Source organism: Chiloscyllium punctatum, chromosome 2 (genome assembly GCF_047496795.1).
Source record: "Chiloscyllium punctatum isolate Juve2018m chromosome 2, sChiPun1.3, whole genome shotgun sequence".
Taxonomy (NCBI): domain Eukaryota; kingdom Metazoa; phylum Chordata; class Chondrichthyes; order Orectolobiformes; family Hemiscylliidae; genus Chiloscyllium; species Chiloscyllium punctatum.
The window spans coordinates 61566888-61589110 of record NC_092740.1 but is presented as its reverse complement, the minus strand read 5'-3'; the positions used below and the strand labels follow the sequence as shown (position 1 = coordinate 61589110).

Here is a 22223-nt window from a genome sequence, read left to right as displayed (position 1 = left end):
TGTCTTTTTGGTGGAACAGTGAGTTGGTGATGATCAGCTGGTGTCTGTACATTTGGCGAGTAGGAGAATGTCACTAGAGTTGCAGTTCCTGGTTCACTTCCAGAGTTGGGTATCCTTTCTGACACTGGCCTTGAAATCCTCTAGGATGGTGAAATTATCTTCCTTAAGGATGTTGACGAGTATGGTGTTCAGGGAGGAGTAAAAGCTGACTTTTGGATCATCTTTCGCATCAAAGGATGGTGAATAAGCATTCATGACCATTGCCTGTTGGTCTTGGCAAAGTGTAGATTGCCTCACTATTCTAACATTGATGCCCACACAGTTTGTTGACTAATTCATTCTTGATAGTGAATCCAATTCTGTGCATCTTGGATTGATTCTTGGGTCCACCTTTCCAGAACAAGGTGTAACTACCACCTTCTTCCCTCAGCTAGCCTTCACTACCTCTGAGTCTCCTACAGCGCAGCAATATCACTATTGAAGTGCTCAAGGTTAAGGGCAGTTTTTCTTTCTGGGTGATTGTTTTGTTGGTTATCCATGAAGGATTATACAATCCAGGTTCTGCGATTGCGTTTGACTTGGTTTTCAGACCATAGGTAAATGAGCCTGCTGGATGCAGTTTTCCAGCCAGGTTGGTGACTAAACAGGAAGGATAGAAGAGTTGAATATTACATGAATGAAAAAAGATTTGTATAAAGCTACAGCACTATGGTTTGGAAATCTCTGACCATGAATCTCTCAAAAAGCTAGCATTCAAGTTCAATTAGTAATAAAAGCAGATGAACGTTAGCTTTTATTTCAGAGAATGGTATATAAAATAAGGAAGTTTTGCTACATCTTTACAAAACATTAGTTAGATCACAACTGGAATACAGGGATTAGTTTTGGGCTCCTTTTCTAAGGAAAGGTTTACTGGCATTGAAAGCTATCTGCTGAAGGTTTGCTAGGCTGATACCAGGTACAAAGGGAACAGTTTTCTGGAGAGATGTTGAGTAGATTTAGCCTGTACTCTTTGGAACTTTGAAGAATAAGAGCAACTCTATTGAAACTTACAATACTTAGGATATTAGGTAAGGTTGATCTGAAATGGTTGTTTTGTCTTTTGGAATAATCTTAGACAAGAGGGCATAACCTCACTTAAAAAGTCACACATTTAAGATAAATGAGGGATTTTTTGAGGGTAGTGCATATATGGAATTCTTTACCACAAAGAGCTGTCATGTCTAGATCATATATATTAGAGGCTCAGACTGATCTTTTTAATTAGTAAGGGAATCAAGAGTTATAGGGAAAAGGCAGGAAGGTGGAGCTGAGGGTTATTAGATCAGTTGTGATCTCACTGGCTGAATGGACTATTTCTAGACCTACATCTATCTTGTGCAGCTGAAATTCTGAAACTACTGAGGAAGAGGTGGGACTTGAACCCAAGCCCTTTGGCTCATAGGTTGAGATGGGAATGCTGCAACACAAGACCCCTAAAGTCTTGAGGGCAGATTTTACGGACTAAGCTTGTGGACATTTTTAATTAACCTGTTCTGATGTGTTGTGACACACCACTGGAATAGGTAGACATTGAACATTGGCCATTATCACAGTGCCTCAAGAGCCGTGTAATATCAGTTGCAAGTGGGTGGCAGCTAGGTCTTTCACTGCATTATAAAATCCTTCCCTCTCCTGCCTTGAAGCATGCCAGCAGGAAGGTGTAAAATCCAGCCTCTGGTTTCTGATCTTTGGTTTGCTGTTAGGGAATCTTAAAAGAAATTTCTTCAGCATTGACTATCACATGAGTTTAAAATAAAATTCATTCCTACTGATGTATTTTTGGAGTGTCATTTTCACAAAGCCAGACCAGTTTGCTGTTGAATGTTTCTTCAATGAAAATATTTAAAGTTTGTGACCTCTTAATTAATGAACTTAGAAAACTTAGTTGAAGGTTTCAAGACTGAACTCATTAGAACCAGTTTGGCTCCTAATTTTAAAAAAAACTTCCTGAAAGTCTTGAATTTATAAAGTGTCTTAATATATGCAAAAGCACTTCACCATTAAGTCAGCAGACACAGGAGATCTCAACAATAATGTGAATGGGATGTTGTCTGTTTTTTAATTATGTTAATTGAGGTCCAAGTATAGCTGGGATTGAGAGAGAGCTCCTTTTAGTTAGCCTAGTAACCTCTACCTAAGCCATAGGACCTGTACAGAAGACTGCTTTAACTACAAGCCCCACATCCTTCATGCTACACAAGCCTATCAGCCTACATTTATGCCCCAAGCTTGGAGTGGAACCTGAAGTTGTGATCGCTCTTTGCAACTAATTAATAAACTAATTATTTTTAATTTTGGATGTGCCATACCATAATTGCCCTAAAATACGTAATACTATGTTAGCATAATCCTGTTTTTTTTTACATAGTTAATCTAGAACAAGAGTATAAAAGCTTGCTTTCTTATAGGTGGCTAATATAAACCCAAAAGACAACTCTTATACTGTGAAGGATTTTGTGTACAAGGATGTTCAGCGAGACTGGCCTGGTTACTCAGAAGAGGATCGACAACTGTTTGACAGAGTAGTTTCCAGGTAAATTGACTTAATTTGTTCAAGTAGTTTATTTTTAAATGATACAGGTTATAAATCGTATTTGTTTAGCATCTTTAACAAAGTAACAAACCCTAAGGAGCTTCACAGAAGTTTTATTAAACAAAATATGACATTATACCATATAAGGAGATTTTGCATGCAGATGACCAATATCTGTCAAAAAGGCAGGATTTATGAGCTGTAAAGAGGATTCTGCAGGGTAGTGTACAGGCAGCTGAGGAAACAGCTACAAATGACGGAGCGGTTAAAATCATTGATGTTCAAGAATTCAGATATCTGACAGGGTTATTGGGTTTGCAGGAAATTAGATAGGAAGGAATGAGGTCAGGAGAATGATTGATTGATTCGAAAAGACAATTGAGAATTTCATTATCAACATATTGTTTGACCAGAATTTGGTAACACCATGACAGGTGAACTAAGAACTAACAAGGCAACAAGCGTTTTGAATATTTTCAAATTTACCAAAACTAATTTTGTGAAAAATGGTCTGCAGAATGTAAGACATTGTTTTCTAGTTTTAGGAATAAAACAAATTTTGTAATTCTTCATATGCAGTAAGCAAACCAAAAGAGTTCAATGCAGCAGCCCAATTCAAAGCTTGTTTCCCTGTGGTCAGCACTTCTGCTTACTTATTGAGAAGGTTTATGAATTGCTTTTGAACGCATTTATTAAATGCTTCAGAGTTGGAATTTTGATGTCTCACATATCGGTAAAATGTTCAGGCTCTTACCATATTCAGTTTTGTTTGTTGGCGTATAATTAGTGTTTTTGATTTATTCTTTGTCCTAGTTTTGACATCTTTTAACAAGAAGGAAGCATTTTCTTATAACTTTCATACTTACTAAATAGGTAATCAATCACTACTTCACAACCTCTGCTTCATTAATTCATTTCAGTCACTCACTTTTTATTGTATCATTCATACAAACCATTTGTTGATGACTAGTTGTACTGTGTTCTGGAGTCGAATGAACCATTATTCTACAGAAATCTCACGTGTAGATATGCATCTTGCCAAGTTGTTTGATAATATTTTGTACTTGGTTGCTCACTTGATTCTAAACAACAAAAAAAAGCCAAAGAACTGCAGATGCTGGAAATAAGAAGCAAAAACCGAAATTGGTGGAAGACTCGGCAAGTCTGGTAATATCTGTGGAGAGAAAGCAGAATGAATGTTTCATGACCCTCTTTCAGCATGTGATGAAGGGTCATTGGTCCTAAAACATTCACTCTGCTTTCTCTCAGCAGGTGCTGCCAGACCTGAGTTTTTCTGAGTTGCTCGTTTGATTCGTTCCTGTAACTGCAGAAAGCTCTTTGACCAGTTACCTGCGCCTTCTAAGGGACCTCAAAAGATAATGACTTGGGGAAATGTGAAACGTTTTCCTATCTTTGAAAGCTTCCTCTTGAATAGTGCAGACATTGGAGACATGGATGAGTTTCACCATTTATATGCCAGCTAAGTCTTTGGCTGATGGAGAAAAAGAGAGGTGAGAATCTCTGACCAATGATGTACATGTTCCTTTATGCTTCAAAGATTTGGATAAAATTCAACAGGTATTTCAACATTGGAGATCAACGTTTGTACCTTTGCATGATACCTCACATTTGGTGGCAATCAAGGTAGCAATGTCCTATTTCCAAGCTGATATCTCTGGCATCGAGATGTTAATCACTCAAAATCCACTCCGCTGGATGGAACATGTCATTCCCATGCCTGACACTGTACTCCTGAAGCAACTGCTTTTCTTGGAGCTACGGAGGAGATTCCTATGTAGGGCAGTGGAAACCCATTAAAGATTTTTATAAAGCATCCCTGAACAAATCAGACATACCTGCCAACTCCAGGGTGACTCTGGTTTGTGACTCAAGATGGAGAAGGCTCGTTCAGGCGGCCACAACATATCCACAAACTCTCTGAAAGTGCAGAGATGAAGCTGTGATGTCAGAGGGAGTGCACAAACTTTCAAACAACCCATCCACCGAACTATTTGAGCATCACCTGCCCTGCATGTGTTCAGATCTACAGATCATACGTTGAACTCATCCATTAATAGGGTGTGGAAGCAGGAGTCGACCATTTGGTCTTCTGTTACTCTGCTAATATTTAAAGATTTTAAAAACCTATTCATGTGAAGTGGGCATCACTGGCTAGGCTAGCATTTATTGCCCGTCTCTAACTGCCCAGAAGGCGGTTGAGAACCAACCACATTATTGTGGGTCTGGAGTCACATGTAGGCCAGACCATGGGTAAGGACGTCAGTTTCCTTCCCTAAAAGACCAGTGAACCAGATGGGTTTTTTCTGACAATCAACAATGGGTTCATGGTCATCAGTAGATTCCAATTCCAGTTTTTGTATTGAATTCAAATTCCACCACATCCTGGTGGCAGGATTTGGACCTTTGTCCCCAGAACAGTACTTGGGTCTTCGGATTAACAGCTTTTCTTCAAAGTGGCTGTTCTGCAGCCAGACTTGTATTTCAGATTTATTCGAATAATTTTAATTTAAATGTGAACACAATTCCTCCAAGCATGAGCCTGAACGTTTGATTGTTGCTCCAGTGACAGTACTACGTTGCCTTCATCTTCTCTGCATAGATTTAATGGTGCCATTACTGATACTTGCATTCAATACCAAAGTGAACCCTTGTGCCCAGAGCATTTGTCTGGTTATCAATTGGAACCAAAGTTGAGAGACTTCCTCTCCCTATCCATAAGACAATAAGATATAGGAGCAGAATTAGGCCTTTGGCCAGTTGAGTTTGCTCCACCATTTGATTATGGCGAACAGTTTTTCAACTCCATTCTCCTGTATCTTCCTGTAACCTCGATTCCCTTAACAATCATCAATCTATCTATCTTTGTCTTAAATACACTCAATGATTTTGCTGCCTCAACAGCCTTCTGCAATGAGTTCCACAGATTCACCACTCTCTGTCTGAAGAAATTCCACCTTATCTCCGTTCTAAAGGGTTGTCCCTTCACTCTGAGACTATGCCCAATGGTGCCAGTGTCTCCTCGTGGAAACATCTTCTCCATGTCCATTCTGCTTTTGTATTCTAGTCCTCCTGAAAATGAATGCCAACATTGCATTTACCTTCCTAACTGTCATGTGAACCTGCATGTTAACCTGAGAATCCTGAACTAGGACTCCCAAAGTCCCTTTTGTGCTTCAGATTTTCAAGGCCGTTCCCTGGTTAGGAAACAGTCTATTCCAGTCTTCAAACAAACATGCATAACCTCACACTTCCCTGCATTGTATTCCATATGTCACTGTTTTCTTACCTAATCTCGCCAGCTGTCTAAGTTCCTCGGCAGCCTCCCCACTTCCTGTCCAGTAGTTGTTTCTCACTCACTGTAGGATAAAATGAGGAATACAGGTAATGGAGATCAGAGTCATAAAGTGTAGTGCTGAAAAGCACAGCCGGTCAGGCAGCATCTGAGGAGCAGGAGTGTCGATGTTTCAAGCATAAGCTCTTCATCAGAAATTTCTCATTCTCACTGCCTCATGCTCTTGCTTCCCCTCCCCCCCCCCCCCTCCCCTACCACCTCCATGTATTTTTCCCAGCTCACTCTTCCCATCCCCCAAAAGTGTGCTTAAAGGCAATAAAAATCATGTTAAGAATGTCCTAAATTTTTAATTCTGCAGGGGGCATAAAATTTGGCTTTCAACCAGTTTATTGTTCACCCATACATGCTCAACTTAACTGTTACTTTACCTTTCTAAACATTGATTTAGACCCAGGATTAACAGTGACAATTGGAGATCTGGTTGTAACACTTACAAAATGGAGGCATTGTGAAAAACACAAGGCAAAAACAAAGTTAATTACAATTAACACGACTACATAACGTTTAAAATATATCCTCATGGAGTGCAGTTCTGGTCACCATGCTTTGAAAGGGAGATGAGCACTTTGAGAATCCAGAGAACAACAATGTGAAGGAACCATGAAGAACGGTTAGAGAAGTTTTGTCTTCCAATCTCCAGATAAAATATTAATGATGAACCTCCTGTGTAAATATTTGAATGACAAAGATAAAGAATAATCGAACCAAACCAGGACAGTACAATCTGACAGTGCAAACTGAGGAAACGAATGAAAAACTCTTATTTATTCAAAATGTCTTTACAGAAATGGAGGCTTTGGAATTGGAATTTGGAGCAATTTGCTTAAGTGTTAGCACCTAAGGTGTTAGATGCATTCAGACTGCAGTAGACAGCAAAACTGGGTGAGTTCAGTACTAGAGAGATGAGCTTTCATCCAAATGATGTGTGTTTTAAGAGGCTGTTAGGAGATATGAAACTATACTCTATTTTTGTGAATTGTAACTCGGCACCAGTAGAGAAATTAATTATAGTTCTTAACTGATTTAAATCAATTTAAAATGATCATTTGAGCTTAAAGTGAGAAACCTGGCATTGTTAGAAGCAACCTACATTCATTCAGGGACCCATTCTCTGCAAATACAAGGAATATGTTCAAGTCTTGCACGTTTGAATTGCACCTGAGTTTGGGAAGATAGTTACCTGTTGCTTTCTCCATTTCAGTACCATGGTCAATCAGTTCAGTTAGTACCATTTTCTCCAATTAGTGTTGATTTGCCTGAAAATTGACATTGTTGTGCTTGTACTGTTGTGTGACAAAAAAATCTTTATTCTAATCTGCAGGCTAATTTTGCCATAGGTATTCATAAAATAGCTGACTGGGTAGAGTACAGCTACAGTAATGATAACTATGATTTCAAATCATTTTTAAGTTTGAAATCTAAAACAAAAACGAAGTGCTGCTAATTCATATTATATCCATTAAAACTTAAACGACAAAGGAAAATTAGAACTTGAAAGTGTGTTGATGTAGAAAATTAATAGGATTAGTTTGTCATAATGTAGTCTAGACATCTAAATTTGAATGTTTCATGTGGAGCATTCAATACTGCACCACCCAATTCCACATGCCAAGCCATATCTTCAAAAGAGCCTTTTGCATTTTCTCATTCATGTGCATTTTATAGATTAGATGCCAAGTGAAAGCTTATTGACTGTTATTATTGTTCTAAAATTTAACTTCACTTGCAATGCAAATCAATATATTAAAAAAGTCTAATTTAAATCTTGAAAATGACAATCTTCATTATTGTGGTTTATGTTGGGTTTTTCCAGGTGTAGGCATTTTCAAGAACTTGTTACCTCGATAACAACTCAAACGTTTGACAGATTATTGTAAACTACTTTTGCTTATCACCTTGATGCTAATATCCTACCTAAATTTTTCCCAAGCTGGATGTTACAACAAAAAACCTGATGATTCTGTTGATGTATTCAATCTGACGTAACAAGAGCATTAATTTGACTGTTAATGTAAGCTATTGCCAAAACAGCTAGAATGCTGACAAGACCATTGTCACAAACAGTGACAGCGTCCAAAGTTAAGTTGGTGGGATTTGCTGAAGCTAATCAAAACATTTCTTTAACCTTCCCAGAAACTGCTGTCCTTAAAGATTACACTGGTTGTGCAAATGCAGCATGTATGAAAATGGCAGCACTAGTGTGATCTTGCAGAGTATAACATTTTTATTGATTTGCTAGTCATTCTTAAGCTGTTTTAAGGTTAATATTCTAATATTACATAGTCATATAAGTCAAATTTTAGTGAAAATATTTTAAGGTGCTATAACCAGTTTGGTACAAACCTAATGGTATAACATTACCAAGCATTTTTTTAAAAGCCTTAACACCGATTTGAGTCATGCATTAAGGTTTTGAATAATTAGATGTGCAATGAGACAGCTAATCAAGTGAGAATTAAAGGCCACTTAATTTATTGGAGACCACTTGCTTGTGGGAAAATTGACATCTATTAAAGAAAGTAATGGTTAGAATTAACATTGTCGTTAGTCTAAACCTTGTAGTCTAAATATTATCATATAATAAAAGCTAGTAGAGTTGAAATCCCTTCTCTCACGCTCCCGCGCTCTCTTATTTCTTTGTGCTGCTCTCTCCCTCTGTCTCCTTTCTCCTGCACTCGCTCGCTCTCACGCGCTCTCCCCGCGCTCTTTCTGTAAAGTTGGCAATGTAACTGAGATGGTCATTTGTAGCCCTCATCTTTGTTTAATTTTGTGAATCTATTGATGTTTAATGTAAACTTTGATTTAACTAGTTTCACAGACTTCAGAATGATACTTATTCTGTGCAATGAAAATTGTTTCTACCAAAAATAGAACTAAGGCTTTCCATGAATATAATGAAAACAGTCAAATTAATTGCTTGGATCCAAGATGAGAAGATGGATCTAACTTTTTCTTCTGAATTTTATAAACAGAAAATTAACTCAACTGCAGAATTCTAGCAGCCAACAAGCAGAACAAGTTCCATCAAGCTCCCCCAAAGACAGAGGATCTGCATCTTCACCAGAGGTAAATAAAATTAGCTGCCAAATTCATAATTCTTTGATTGCACCCTGATTTCTACTGTTAATTCTGAAACCCTTAACTTCCACTTGTTTGCTAATTTCTAATGCATTCTTTATTTTGAAGAATTGTACATAATTGTGGTTTTGAATTCTTTCACAGTTCTTTAAAATAGAATATTCTTGTACCTGAAAGATAACTGCAGCTATCTTTTGGGCTTTCTAAGAAGTAGGCCTTAAACCTTAGTGGTTTACAGAAATACTTAATTTTGAGGCCCTACTTGGGTGCTGTAAAAGTAATTTACAAGCAATTTAAAAATAGCAGTTTCCAACTCTCTGCTTCTGCCAATCTCTCTTCAATTTTTGATTTCCATTCTGTTGAGGAACAAACATATCTTAACAGATAAAATAATTTGTCTGTTTAGCACTTGTAATTATAGAAGCTTGAAAGCAATTCAGCCACACACACTTTCATTCCTGCCCTATAAGCCTAACGCTTCTGTGATTAATTTGTTCCCTTTTGAAATCCACAATTGAATCTGTCTCCACTTGGGGAAGTGCATACCAGATCCGAAGAACATGCTATTTTAAAAAATGTTTCCCTCAAATCTGTAACCCTAAATAATGTTATTTTCATGCCCATTGCTTCTACCCATTGCAACAGTTTCTTTCTGTTTACTGTTGTGACTGCTATTATTTTGAGTACCTCTACCATAGCCTAACTTCAAGGAGAACAATTCCAAGTTCTCCAATTTATCCATGTAACTGAAGTCCCTATCCCCAGAACTATTTTCATAAATATTTTCTGCAACCTTTTAAGATCTTCAACATTCTTGCTCATATGTGGTACCCTGAATTGGATACAATAAATAAGTAGTCTGAACCCCATAAAGGTTAAACTTAACCTCCCTTGCTTTTCTGCCCTCTGGCATTGATTTCCACCAAATCAGGACAACTCTGGAATCCTTTAAAAAGGTGGACAGGAATACTAGCAGGAATCCCAGAACAGGTCTTGTTTTTGGTAATCAAAGTTAACCAGGATAAGAGTAAATTTAGATCTGTGCCATGTTCCTGCCCTTGCTGCAAGTGCTTCATAGTTGTCCCACCCCACTACCGACAAACATTTTGTGGAGTTAGCTCTTGTGAAAGAATATGTTTCATTACAAAACTGTGGGAGCTTAAGTCCCAATGGGGAACCAAACAAAACCAGTCACCTTTTTTAATTCACTTGTGGGAGGTGGGCATCACTAACCTTTATTGTCCATCCCTAGTTGTCCTTGAGAAGATAGTGGTGAGCTGCTGTCTTGAACCACTGTAGGTCGATCCACAATGTTTTGGCAGGAATACTAGGAGTTTTACCCAGTGACAATGAAGGAACAGTGTTGTATTTCCAAATTAGGATGGCAGGTGGCTTGGAGGGGAACTTGCAAATGATGGTGTTACAACGTCATAGAGTCATAGCGATGTACAGCTCAGAAACAGATCCTTCGGTCCAAACTGTCCATGCTGACCAGATGTCCCACCTGTCAGAACCCGGACCATATCCCTTTAAAACCTCCTTCTTCATATATCCATCCAGATGCCTTTTAAATGTTGCAATTGTACCAGCCTCCTCCACATCTTCTGGCAGCCATTCCATACACGTATACCTTCTGCATGAAAAAGTTGTCCCTTGGGTGTCTCTTATATTTTTCCCCTCTCACCCTAAACCTATGCCCTCTAGTTCTGGACTCGGCCACACCAGGGCAAAGACTTGGTTTATTTATCCTATCCATGCCCCTCATAATTTTGTAAACCTCTTGAGGTCACCCCTCAGCCTCCGACACTCCATAGAAAACAGCTCTAGCCTATTCAACCTCTTCCTATAGCTCAAATCCTCCAACCCTGGCAACATCCTTGTAAATCTTTTCTGAACTCTTTCAAGTTTCACAATATCTTTCTGATAGGAAGGAGGCCAGAATTGCATGCAATATTCCAACAGTGGCCTAACCAATGTCCTGTACAGCTGCAACATGACTCCTAATTCCTGTACTCAATACTCTGACCAATAAAGTGTACCAAACGCCGCCTTCACTATCCTATCTACCTGCAACTCCACTTTCAAGGAGCTATGAACCTGTACTCCAAGGTCTCTGCTCATGACACTCCCTCAGACCTTACCATTACCATGAGTGGGCGGCACGGTGGCACAGTGGTTAGCACTGCTGCCTCTCAGCGCCAGAGACCCGGGTTCAATTCCTGCCTCAAGCGACTGACTGTATGGAGTTTGCACATTCTCCCTGTGGGTTTCCTCCCACAGTCCAAAAATGTGCAGGTTAGGTGAATTGGCCATGCTAAATTGCCCGTAGTGTTAGGTGTAGGGTAATGGGTCTGGATGGGTTGCGCTTTGGTGGGTTGGTGTGGACTTTGTTGGGCCAAAGGGCCTGTTTCCACTCCTGTAAGTAATCTAATCTAGCTCTATTAAGTGTATAAGTCCTGCTTAAGATTTGCTTTCCCAAAATGCAGCACCTCGTATTTACCCGAACTCCACCTGCCACTTCTCAGCCCATTTGCCCATCTGATCAAGAACCCATTGTAATCTAAAGTAACCGTCTTTGCTGTCCATTGCACCTCCAATTTTGGTGTCCTCTGCAAACTTACTAGCTATACCACTTATACTCACATCCAAATCATTAAATAAATGACAAAAAGTAGTGGACCCAGCACTTATCCTTGTGGCAGTCCACTGGTCACAGGCCTCCAGTCTGAAAAGCAACCCTGCACCACCACCCTCTGTCTTCCACCTTTGAGCCAGCTCTGTATCCAAATGGCTAGTTCTCCCTGTATTCCATGAGATCTAACCTTGCTAACCAGTCTCCCATGGGGAACCTTGTCGAACGCTTTACTGAAGTCCAAATAGATCACATCTACTGCTCTGCCCTCATCAATCCTTTGCTACTTCTTCAAAACACTCATTCAAGTTTGAGAGACATGATTTTCCATGCTCAATACCATGTTGGCTATCCCTGATCAGTCCTTGCCTTTCCAAATACTTGTACATCCTGTCCCTCAGGATTCCTTCCAACAATTTGCCCACCACCGACGTCAGGCTCGCTGGTCTATAGTTCCCTGGCTTGTCCTGGAGATATGAGTAGTGTGGGGTGCTGGAAAAACACAGCAGGTCTGGCAGCATCAGAGGAGCAAGAGAATCAATGTTTCAGGGATAAGCCCTTCATCATGGAACACTTATACCTGAAAAGTTGATTCTCTTGCACCTTGGATGCTGCCTGAACTGCTGTGCTTTTCCAGCACTACACACTCTACTCTGATCTCCAGCATCTGCAGTCCTCACTTTCTCCTGTCTGTAGCTATGATCATGATTTTAGAAAGCGCTGTCTCAGGATATTTTGGTGAATTTCTGCAGGGCATCTGGGAGATGGTGGTAGCAGTGGGTACTGAGCATCTATGGTGGAGGGAGTGCATGCAAGTGAGACAGTGGGCTGTGGAAGAGGAAAACTGCAAATGGGCAGGAAGCAGAGAGCACATTTGGGGCGAGAAGAGTAAGGTGGCAGTTTATTTTTCTTAAAGACTAAACATGTTCCGTAACTGTGTACTTAAATGAATATGGATACAAGTGCTCTTTGAGGAATGCCTCTAATTTACAGACTGTATAAAAATAAAAGTAAACTATTTAAAACATTAACCAAGGATTCTCTATTATTAGACTTGGAAGCCAAAAAGGAAAGTTGGTGGTCAGCTGTTCAGTGGGAGCAGGTGTTTCATTTTATAAACACAATGAACTCCGAAGGCATTAGGAGAGTTATGACCGTCAAAGAAAGATGTGAATTCAGAGCTAGGGCAGGGGGAACCCTGAGGGAAGCTTTCGCAGTTGGCTTAGTGGAAGGAAAGGAAGTGACAGAGGGAGTTGGGTGATGCCAACACAACTGAAACCAATTATGCTCTTTGCACTTGATGGCAGTAAATGAGGCATGGAAAGTGGTTAACGAATATATTTAACACTAGACAGCTGATAGCCAACACAAGAGGGTTTTAAAAGAATGATATCATTGCAATAAAATGAACCCTTTCTGCTTCAGTTATGCACTCAGTGTTGGATACCAAGGTTCTGTTCTATACCATACCAACCCATGTTCTAATCTGCATTTCAAAACCGCTTTATTGCATCATTTTGACAAAGCTAACTTATTTTATTTCTTCAACCTTGGTTGGATTTAAATCAAGGTCTCAACATGCAAAGACACTGTAGTAGTCCACAAACTGCACTTACCCATTCTGGAGATAGTATTGATGTAGATCTGAATAGAAATTTTAGCAAAATATGCATGTTCTGTCATAATGTTCAGAAAATAATCTTGACCTGTGATAATAAATTGAATTAATTGTAACAAAGTGTATAGTGTCCTGCTTTGAAAATACTGAAGAGAATAATATCTATGATATCTTTACAGAAGAGACCTCTGCCATCAGATTTCATTGATCCTCTAGCGAGCAAGAAGCCCAGGATATCACACCTCACTAATCGTGTGCAACCAACACTTAATGGCCATTTAAACCCCTCCAGTGAAAAAACTGTTGCTATTTCTGCTCCGGTTGCTCCTCCTCAAGCTCCTCCTCCTGTGCCACTTCCAGTTTCTATTGCTCACACTGTGAATTCTAACTCCAATTCCCCATGCACACCAGAAGGAAGGGGAACTCAAGATCTGCCAGTTGATGCTCTTGGTCAAGCTGGTGAAGATTATGAGGACCAGCAAGTAAAGCTTACCTCTCGGACTACATTGGAAAGCCCATCGCATCAACTGGAGTGCTCTGACCTCATCAGCAAAGACTGTTCTTCTCATGGAAAGTCAAAAAAAAAAGCTAAAAAGCATAAAGACAAGGAAAGAGATAAAGAGAAAAAGAATAAGGAGAAGACTGAGGATGATAGTGAAGAATGTAGAAATGAAATTGAGGAACAAAACCTCCTCAAAGGTGCCAATTCAGGTATGTAATGAAGTATTGACTTGGTTATACAGTCATGACAGCACATACTGTCATACTGCCTGTTTAGTCCATGCTGTGAAAAGGAAAGTAGACAGCGTAAACAATAGGAAGGACTGAAAAGGAAAAACTGATAATGTAGATTTACTAGTAATCCCAAATTAGTATCAACAGTTTGAATAATCCAGTCAATCTTGTTTCCCTTCTTTCTCCTGGTAGACCTGTATGTTTCTTTCTCAAATCCCATGCAGTTTCCCTTTAAAGTAGCTGGTAATCTCTTCTCCCACTGCAGATGTTGAATACAGATGTAGCTGGTGGCGTTTTATTTTGATCTGCCAAAACTCCATAGATTTCCTATAGGGTCCCAGTGGATTGAAAGATTAGAAATGTAACTAAAGTATTTGAGAAAGAAGCTAGAGAGAAAATAACCACCCTTGATCTGTTAGCCTAACCCTAACAGAAAAAAGTTGGAATTTATTAGTGGTATTAGGGCAATTGGTAAATTGTTTATGGGGAATCAATGTTGTTCAAGAAAGCGATGTAGTGTTTGAGGATGGAGATAGTAGGGTAAAAGAGGGAACCAGTCACTAATTTAAATTTTTTAGAAGTCACTTGATAACTATTGTATGAGAAACTTGAGGTGATTTAGCAGACACAAAATAGGAAGAAATGGGTTAAACTGTAACTGGGCTGTAAGAATCCGTGCTTGAACATACACTAATAGTTTGCAGTTTATGTCATTGACTGTGTATTAAGTATGTATCCAAGTTGTTGACTGTACAAAATTAGATAGGAATTTAATCCAGGGGTGATGCAAAGTGGCTGCAAAGGGTCGTTTCATTAATACAAATTCACTAACACGATTGACGAATTGAGGAAACTGTTTCTAAAGCATAAATGTTTCGAGCACGTATTGGTTATTACTTGATTCTGGCCCCATTAGTTTAAATGATGCAGCTATTATGTGATTTTCTTATAACGGGATTGCACAAGAACAGAACTACCACGTTATAGCAGAACCAGCTGTATAGAACAGCTTCACGGCTCTGTAACAAAGTGGCCGATGTGGGCAAGTAGGGAGAATTGAGAAACTGAATACTTTTAAAAGTCGAGGCAAGTTGGTATTTGGAATAATTTGAGTACTCAAACAGAAATCATGAAGTTAAAATCCAAATAGCTTGGAAGACCAGATGTGTGATGAATTGGATGGAGGTGCTAGTAGAAGAGCAAGAAAGTCTTGCTACAATCTTGTCTTTGGGAGACCACACATTGAGTTCTGAATGCAGTTTTGGTCTCCTTACTGAAGGATAGAGGAAGACTCCCTTCGGCAAGATCAGCTTTGCTTTTCTTTGCAGTCCACTGCTATACCAGCTGAACTATCTGAAACAGTTCCAAGGAGTAGAAGCTAGCAATTTGTCTAAAACTCCATCTGTACACTCTCCTGTTTTACTTGTAGCAGATACATCAGGGTACATATTGACTTCAGCAGTCACTAACACACTCACTAGTACTATACCAAACACTGGGAGACAGTGACATCTGCTGATGCTGGAGATCAGAGTTGAGAGTGTGTTGCTGGAAAAGCACAGCAGGTCAGGGATCATCCGAGGAGTAGGAAAATCGAGGTTTTGGGCCAGAGCCCTTCATCAGGAATGAGGCTGGGAACCTCTGGGATGGAGAGATAAAGAGGAGGAGGGTGGGGCTGGGGAGAAGGTAACTGAGAGTGCAATAGATGGATGGAGGTGGGGGTAAAGGTGATTAGGTCAGAGGAAGGTGGAGCGGATAGGTGGGAAGGAAGATTGTCAGGTGTAACGGGTCATGAGGGAGGTGCTGAGCTGGAAGGTTAGAACTGGTGTAAGGTAGGGGAAGGGAAAATGAGGAAACTGGTGAAGTCCATATTGATGCCCTGGGGTTGAAGGGTCCCAAGGTGTAAGGTAAGGCATTTTTCCTCCAGGCATAGAGTGGTTAGGGTATGCTGGTGTAGGAGGCCCAGAACCTGCATGTCCTTGGCAGAGTGGGAGGGGGAGTTGAAATGTTGGGCCAGGGGCGGTGGAGTTGATTGGTGTGGGTGTCCCAGAGATATTCTCTAAAGCGCTCTGCCGGAAGGCGTCCAGTCTCCCCAATGTAGAGGACACTGCATCAGGAGCAAAGGATACAATAAATGACATGTGGAAGTTCATGGATGGATGTTGAAGGCTCCTTTTGAGGCCTTGGACAGAGGTGAGTGGGGGAGGTGTAGACGCATGTTTCGCAATTCCTGCAGTGACAGCGGAAGGTGCATGGAAGGGAGGGTTGCTTGTTAGGGGGCATGGACCTGACCAGGTAGTTGCGGACTCTTACCAAACAGTGCAGGTGATGAAAATGTTCTTGTTTGCAGCTCCAGGCAAGCAAAAAGAAAAGGCATGGAAAAAAAACCCATCACCAGCTAGTTCCTTTCCAAACCCCACATGATCCTGACTTGATACAATATTGCTGTTTCTTCACTGTCAAAATCCTTTCCTAACAGCACTGTGTAGGTATATCTTCTCCACACCATAGGCTTCCATGTTTTAGGGATTCTATTGACCCTCTCAACAGTATCCCACCTATGCTCGCCTCATCCCTGTAACCCTGCATTTCCCATTGCTAATTCACCTAACCTGCACATCTTTAGACTGTGGGAGGAAACCAGAGCGCCAGAAGGAAATCTACGCAGACACGAGAACGTGCAAACACCATACAGCCTGAAGGCGGAATCAAACTCCGGTCCCTGGTGCCGTGAGGCAGCAATGCTAACCACTGAGACACTTTGGCTTTGGCATAGACATAGACTGCAGATGTTCAAGGCAGGTCACAACCACCATGGCAATTACCCATGCCTTATCAATACTTCTAGCCAGTGATGTCTAATTACCATGAAATTTTTTTAGAGAAGATTTTACTCAGATGATTGCTATGAAGAAGAGATTATGGTATCAGACAAGATTGAGTAGAATGCACTTTTGTTTCTCTAAACTAAGATGCTTTATTCTTGAGGTGAGATGTTGTTTCCTTTAGTTGGATTATCTAGAACAGGGATAAGGAAGCGGTCATTTAGGACAGGTGAAAGGAAAGCCGGTCACATAAGAGGTTATTGATCTGTGGAATTCTCTAAACCAGAGAGCTGTGCTGATTGGTTTTGAAATATTGAACTCTCAAATGGATATTTTCATGACAAAAGTCCAAGGCCGTGGGGATCAGGTGGGAAATTAATGTCATTGTCTTATTGAAGAGTGGAGCAGACTCAAGGTCATCTGATTTGCTACTACATCTACTTTTTATCTGTTATGTAAAACCACTTGACATAGCACTCCCCTGAGTGAATATCGATATTGGCACTACGCCAGAGGACATTGATTTGTTAGTTCAACAATTTCAAAAATACTAAGGGCAAAATTGTTCCCATCAATTAATTCATTGACATGCTGTCAACCACTTTGTAGCCCATCCTGTCAGAATCCACGCTAAATCCAGAGGATGGCTCTCCTCTCAAAATGTTGAATAAAGTGACACTCTTCTTTCTCTTTTCTAAAAACAAAACTACTTGGAATCCAAATTATGATGGGAAAGATTTTTTTGAAGTTGATGGGATGACTAAAATTATTATTGGTGTTTAACTGGAGAAAGGTACAGCTCAATCAAGATTATATAAACTGTGGGGGAAAAGTCAAATAAGATGGAGAGCTAGAACTAGGTGTCACTACCATACATGTGGACATTGCACTTGTGTCTTTGGATGATGCTGAAAGTCTTTTGGTTTGCCATTTATATAAATGATTTGAATGAGAATATAGAAGACATGTTTAGTAAGTTTGCAGCTGACACCAAAATTGGTGGCATAGTAGACAGTGAAGAAGGTTTTCTAAAATTACAAAAGGATCTTGATGAATGGGTCAATGGGCTAAAAAGAATGGCAGATGGAGTTCAGTCTGGATAAATGTGAGGTATTGCATTTTGGTACAACAAACAAGGGTAGGACTTATACAGTTAATGGTAGGCCTTGGGTAGTGTTATAGAACAGAGGGACCTAAGGGTGCAGGTACATAAATTTTAGAGTTATGTCACATGTAGGCAGGATGGTTAAAAAGGCATTTGGCATAGAGTCATAGAGATGTACAGCATGGAAACAGACCCTTCAGTCCAACCCGTCCATGCCGACCAGCTATCCCAATGCAGTCTAGTCCCACCTGCCAGCACCCGGCCCATATCCCTCCAAACCCTTCTATTCATATACCCATCCAAATGCCTCTTAAATGTTGCAATTGTACCAGCCTCCACCACATCCTCTGGCAGCTCATTCCATACACGTACCACCCACTGCATGAAAAAGTTTCCCCTTGGGTCTCTCTTATATCTTCCCCCTCTCACCCTAAACCTATTCCCTCTAGTTCTGGACTCCCTGACCCCAGGGAAAAGACTTTGTCTATTTATCCTATCTATGCCCCTCATCATTTTGTAAACCTCTATAAGGTCACCCCTCAGCCATTGCTCAGTCCTTTGAGTATAGGAGTTGGGACATTATGTTGCGGTTGTACAAGACATTGGTGAGGCTGCTTCTGGTATACTGTGTCTGGTTCTGGTTCCCCAATTATGCAAAGGGTATTATCAAGCCAGAGAGGGTTCTGAAGAGATTTACCAGGATGTTGCCGGGAATGGAGGTTTAAGTTTAAAGAAAGGCTAGGACTATTTTCACTGGAGTGCAGAAGATTGAGAAGGGACCAGATAGAAGTTTATAAAATAATGCAACATATAGATAGAATTAATGATAGTTATCTTTTATCCAAGACTGGGGTACAATTTTAAGGTGAGAGGAGAGAGATTTAAAAAAGATGAGTAGTTTCTTTTTACATGTAGGGTGGTTCACATGTGGAATGAACTTCCTCAGGCAGTGGTGGATGTGGGTACAATTATATTTAAAAGACATTTGGAAGGATACATGAAAGGAAAGGATACATGGAGGGATATGGGTCAGGAACAGGCAGGTGGGACTAGTTTAGTTTGAGATTGTTGGGTTGGACCGAAGGATCAGTTTCCACTTGGAGGAGTGCATGACACTGGTGAGAATACCTACGTTCTGTAGTGAAAGATAAAACTACAAATGAAGCACCTCAAATTTAGAAGGCAATAGAAGCAAACTAGAGGCTAGCCAACTTATCATTTAGAAGATACTGGGAGTCATTGTTAAGGAAGTAGTAGGACACTACAAAATCAAAATACAGTCAAGCTGAGTGAAAATGCAAGATTGGTCCACTTTGCTAGGATGAGTAGAAAAATAGTACTTGTGAAAATTAGACAGAATGCTCTGGTACATCTTGATTTAAGTGAGAGGGAATTGGCTCCTCTCTTCTCCATTAGTCATTTTATTTTAGGGCACAGCTTTGCACTTCAATTAAAACATAATTATCTAGATCAAAATAAGCGTTTTATTCAGTGAAAGAAAGGAATTTTATTCTCAACCCTGGAAAAAAATTAAAATGCAACATCAAACCTGAATACAAACATAGGTACAAAGCTTCAAAAGTTAAGGAGGGAGAAGTCTCGTACAGTTAGGAAGGTAATTGCAGTTTAAAGACCTTAAAGTTTTTGAGTTGAAAATGACCTGACTCTTGATTGTTTAGCTATTGTCTTGTTTGTTCACTGCTGAAGTTTGTAGATATACTCCTTTACATGTCATTAATCCAAGTTGTCGTCTCAAGTATTGGTCTTTGAACATGATGAGAAATGCAGGTGATGATTGTGCATCTTCCTGTTTATACTCTGCTGGTAAAAAGCGACAGTTAAAATATAGTTGTGTATTTTAGTGTCTAGTTCCATTTTCTTTCCAAGCTGGCTAATTTGCAAGCAACTTTCATTCTAATATGTAACTTCCAGATGGTATGAATCAACCATGAAATACAAATCTGAACTTGTATTTTATAACAATATTAATTTTGCCTCTGTCCGATCCTTGTTTATTGATGGTTTCATGCAGTTCGCTCAACGTGCTCAGGTGTTCAAAGCAGATGTTTTAGGTTTGTGTTTGTACTCCTTTTCAAAAATTGACTTTAATCCATGAAGATTTCCAGAATCTGAGTCATATAATGGAATCCATAGTTAAGGAAAGATGTAAATATTTGCATTGGAGGCAGTTCAAAGATTAAGCACTCTGATGATTTTTTTGGAATAAAGAGGATGACCTCTTATTGGTTGGGCTTATACTAAATGAAGAAGATTGAGAGGTGATCTTGTTGAAACATTAATTATGAGAGGGAATAATATAGTAAATGTAGAGGAGTCTAGAACTAGAGGGCAGTTTAAAAAAAATATACATTCCCATTTAAATTTGAGATGAGGCGCAATATACAGAGGGTTGGTAATCTTGAATTATCAGAGAATGATGGATGCAGAGTTAGATTTTTGAACTGCAAAGGAGTTGAGGATTACGTATGGACAGGTAGAAACATGGAGTTGGGGCTACAGTCAGGTCAGCCGATATCCTGTTGAGCAGGCTGGAGGGGTCAACATTGGCTCCTCCTTTCTGCTATATTTCAACCAAATATGTTATATGGCTAAACCAGCGTACTCCTCTCAATTAGATAAATTTGAGCGAACATGGATGGGAATTGTACAGTTGAAAGTAACTACAGCAAGTAAATGTTTAAGACAATCGTCAGGGTTGATCAGTCATAGAGATGGGCAATCACTTGGACTTTGGTTCATGGCAAAATGTCATTCCTAAAGGTGTGGTGTGTTCAAAATAGTTGAGGCAGTTTAAATTACTGCATAAATAACACCGACTACAAACTAATAAGACTAAATTCTTCTGCTCATTTCAATAACGTCCTTAAAATGTTATAATCTGCATAAACGACAGGAAAATTGTGAATGGATCATGAACTCAACCAATGTTTTAAAAACTGTAGGAGGACGATTTTTATTTTTTTGAATCCCAGAGGTTAATGTAAACTTTGCTTTAACCTGCAAATCTGTAATCAAAATATGCAAGGACATCTTAAAAATATCAAAGAATGTTATCAACTCTTAAAACAGTTCTAATCCTAAACACACATTGCGCTCTTTGAAATAAAAGCTGACGAGGAAGATTTAAGGTATGTGATAATGCAGATACATAAAGTTAACTGTTATAGATCAAGAATAAAATTATCACCATTAAACATACTTAACTCTGAAACTTCTACATTGTCTGATTTGTATTTTTAAACGCCCACAGTTTTTTTTAATTGGGTCAGACTGAAGTTGTTAGCATGGTTCCAAAAAAGTACAAAGTTTGCAACATGTTCGCTGTTCCATGTTGCTGCTAATGTTAAACTCTTCAGATCTCTCAGCTAAAGAAGCAGAATACAATGTTAAAATGCGTCCCAAGTGCCCTAATCTAATTTAATAACAATGCTGTGTTCTCATTCATGATTCTCACTACACGTAGGGTGAGAAAGGCCCTAAAATTGCATTCTTTAACATTATAGCCACATCTGTTGCTTTCAATAAATTAATTTCTGAATGGTCCCTTGTCTGACTGATTTTAAAACTGTAGGAGACTTACCCTGGGTGGAGATCCTAGTGCTTTGACCTCTATTGTATGGGTAATTCACTTATCGCCGTTACAGACTCTGGGCCTGTTATTGGTAGTGACTGAGCTGACCATATGGCGGCTGCTGTTTGCAATCTGTAGAGTTTAAAGCTAGTGCACTACTTGCAATGATAGATGTGATACAGAAACAAAAGCAATAAAATATTCCCACATGTTTTAAGCTGCAGTGTGGCAAAGGTCAAAAGTTCCTTGTTATTTCTGTACCGTCTGCTGTCCTCTACTGTATGGCAAAACAGAAATACAGAAACCTCTATTCTTTTGCAGAAACGAATAGGAAGTGCACTGGTTCCAGCAGTCCTACATTACCAACCAAAAAACCTGATTACTTGATGTAAGTAAACATGCTCATTGTTTTATGCATTTATCTTATGCACTCTTCTCTCATTTTTTTATAAAAAACAACTAATCTGGTAGTCATTTAATTTGATTTGTTCAAGTTCAGATTTTTTAATTAGAAGTATTTTTAATGATCTTTCAAACACCGTAGTTAGTATTGAAGTTTAATTTTGACACTTGTGTAGTTTTCCAAACCCTTGTAACTGTGGAAGGACTCACCAATATATATGTGGTTTTACATGGATTTTCAGAAGGTTTGGTGAATTACTATGAGAAAGTTGGGTTAATGTAAATACA

General features: G+C 39.5%; 1 protein-coding gene across 2 annotated transcripts in view; it reads left to right on the top strand.

Annotated features, from left to right (window-relative positions):
- ell2 (elongation factor for RNA polymerase II 2) overlaps positions 1–22223 on the top strand; it is a 110955-nt gene that overhangs the window by 70863 nt on the left and 17869 nt on the right. For both annotated transcript variants that reach the window (XM_072583240.1, XM_072583249.1), the window contains 4 exons: positions 2451–2575; positions 8921–9014; positions 13456–13987; positions 21855–21921. In XM_072583240.1, coding sequence (XP_072439341.1) covers positions 2451–2575; positions 8921–9014; positions 13456–13987; positions 21855–21921 — 818 coding nt within the window. The remainder of the gene's footprint in view (positions 1–2450; positions 2576–8920; positions 9015–13455; positions 13988–21854; positions 21922–22223) is intronic.